The 1,985-nt window shown below is 46.0% G+C and overlaps 1 gene segment (V, D, J or C); it reads right to left on the reverse strand.

Moving 5' to 3' along the window:
- Window positions 1-333: 333 nt before the first annotated feature.
- LOC129508304 (immunoglobulin lambda variable 8-61-like) lies at window positions 334-813 on the reverse strand. The segment is given in 2 exon segments: window positions 334-653; window positions 753-813. Coding segments are annotated over 2 exon segments (381 nt in total).
- Window positions 814-1,985: the final 1,172 nt, after the last annotated feature.

Raw genomic sequence — 1,985 nt, forward strand, 5'->3', positions numbered from 1 at the left:
TTACTTATAGTTTATTAATAGTCCATAGATAACAGTAGATTGAGTCTCAGTATTGGTTTATGGATAACGGAAGGGAAACTGCACTCCTGAACATATTAGGCAGAAAGTGTGCAAGGAGGCACAGTCTTGGAAGGTCACATTGGAGAGATGAACACACCTTGGCAGAGATGGAATGGAGTTGATTACCACTAAGCAATGAACAGGAGAGTGGTACCCGGGAGCTTCACTTCCTATGGTGATGTTGACTCTTTCCCCACCTCACTTTCTCTCCTGCCTCTAAGGGTGAGCCTTTCTGAGGCCATGAGGAGGTTTTGGCTGCACTTCCCCATAGATTTAAATCACTGTGTAAGCACCACCACTCATATACAGCGAACAGTGGTAGTCAGCCTCATCCTCGGGCTGGGCTTCTGTGATGGTGAGGGCAGCTTTGTTCTCAGAGATGGATCCAGAGAAGCGATCAGGGACCCCAGAAGGGCGGCTGCTTGTGTCATAGATAATCCTGCGAGGAGCCTGGCCTGGGGTGTGCTGGTACCAGCCAGGTTTGTTACCTGTAGAGACTGACCCAGAGCTGAGGCCACAAGTGAGTGTGACTCTCCCTCCTGGAGACACTGAGAGTGATGGCTCCTGGGTTACCACAGTCTGAGAATCAACTCCTAAAATCAAGAGGAGAGAAAGGTGTTGTTATGGAGACAAGGGTCACATGAGTCCCTGTTTTTATGCGCCCTCACAGATGCAGAATCCTTTTCTCTGACCTGATCCATAAGCAAGGAGCCCAAGAAGAAGTAACGTCCAGGCCATGGTGGGGACCCTCATAAAATGCAGCCTGCTCAGGCTCCTGGGCTGGAGAGGGGTGTCCTGGGTCCTTTTCATGCCTTCAGACCCATTAGAAGGAAAAGACTCTTCATGCAAATCAACTTCCTCTCTCTCCCTGCCCCAGAGTCATCTGCATATTCCCCTGGGCAATCTTGAAAGAGACAGACCCTAAGGACTCACAGACAACAATGACTGCAGGGTGACCTGGGACACTGAGTATAAGGAAAACTTCTTTCACCAAATCACCTCCCTATGACCCTAGGGACATCTGTCCCAGGGTTCCTCTCTGAGAAACCTGAAAGCTATATGAGGAGATGCATGTGTTCTTCACCACCTGGCCCTACATCTAGTTCACCTCAAATCTAACATATCCCTGGAAAATTTTCTTCCCTCCCCAGTGACGTTCCTTCTTGTCTCCTTGGAGGATCTTAGCAGTCACTCCTCCAGCAGTGAGGACATTGGGTATCTCAGAGGGCTGTAGGGATGGTGCTCTCCTCTTAGTTAATCATGGACCCTGTCTGCAGTAGTGCAGGGGGAGCTGACCGGTGATGTCTCTTTATCAGAAATGAACAGAACACTGTGAACAAGTGAACCTCAGGGAGCATTTTGAACTCCATTTCCTTTTGTGTTCTGCTAAGGATCAGAGGGTCCTGGAAGGCTGGGGAAGGGATTGGAAGGAAGGAGGACTGGCAGGAGGGTAAAGAATCTCCAGGAATAGGGGAAGATGAGGCTCAGGACTCGTGTTTGTCCCAGTGTGAGATACAAAAATGACTGGCATTCATTTTGGAATTACTTGTCAATTGCTGTTGTGATAAACACTACAGGATTATTTTTCTTTCTCTTCCTGTTTGAGAGCCCAAACTCATATCAGAGAAAAATACTCATACTAAACGATTTTCCTATTAAATGAACGCATCCTTGACCTTTAGAGAATGATAGGTAATTTCATATCTATCAAATTTTGAGATGAGGAGCAATATTCATACTCAAGAGTAAAGAAAGAATTGGAAAGCTGAAAACACAAATAATATCTATTTCTGTAAGTCACTATAAGGTATTGGTAGAAATGAGAAAGACAGGTAAGAGAGAACTAAATAATGGAAGATAAAGGACTCAGGCACTTACTGCATATTTCATCATGAGCACATTTGGAAGACATAGTTATCAGCAAG

The sequence above is a fragment of the Nyctereutes procyonoides genome, unplaced genomic scaffold, assembly GCF_905146905.1.
Source record: "Nyctereutes procyonoides isolate TBG_1078 unplaced genomic scaffold, NYPRO_anot_genome, whole genome shotgun sequence".
Taxonomy (NCBI): domain Eukaryota; kingdom Metazoa; phylum Chordata; class Mammalia; order Carnivora; family Canidae; genus Nyctereutes; species Nyctereutes procyonoides.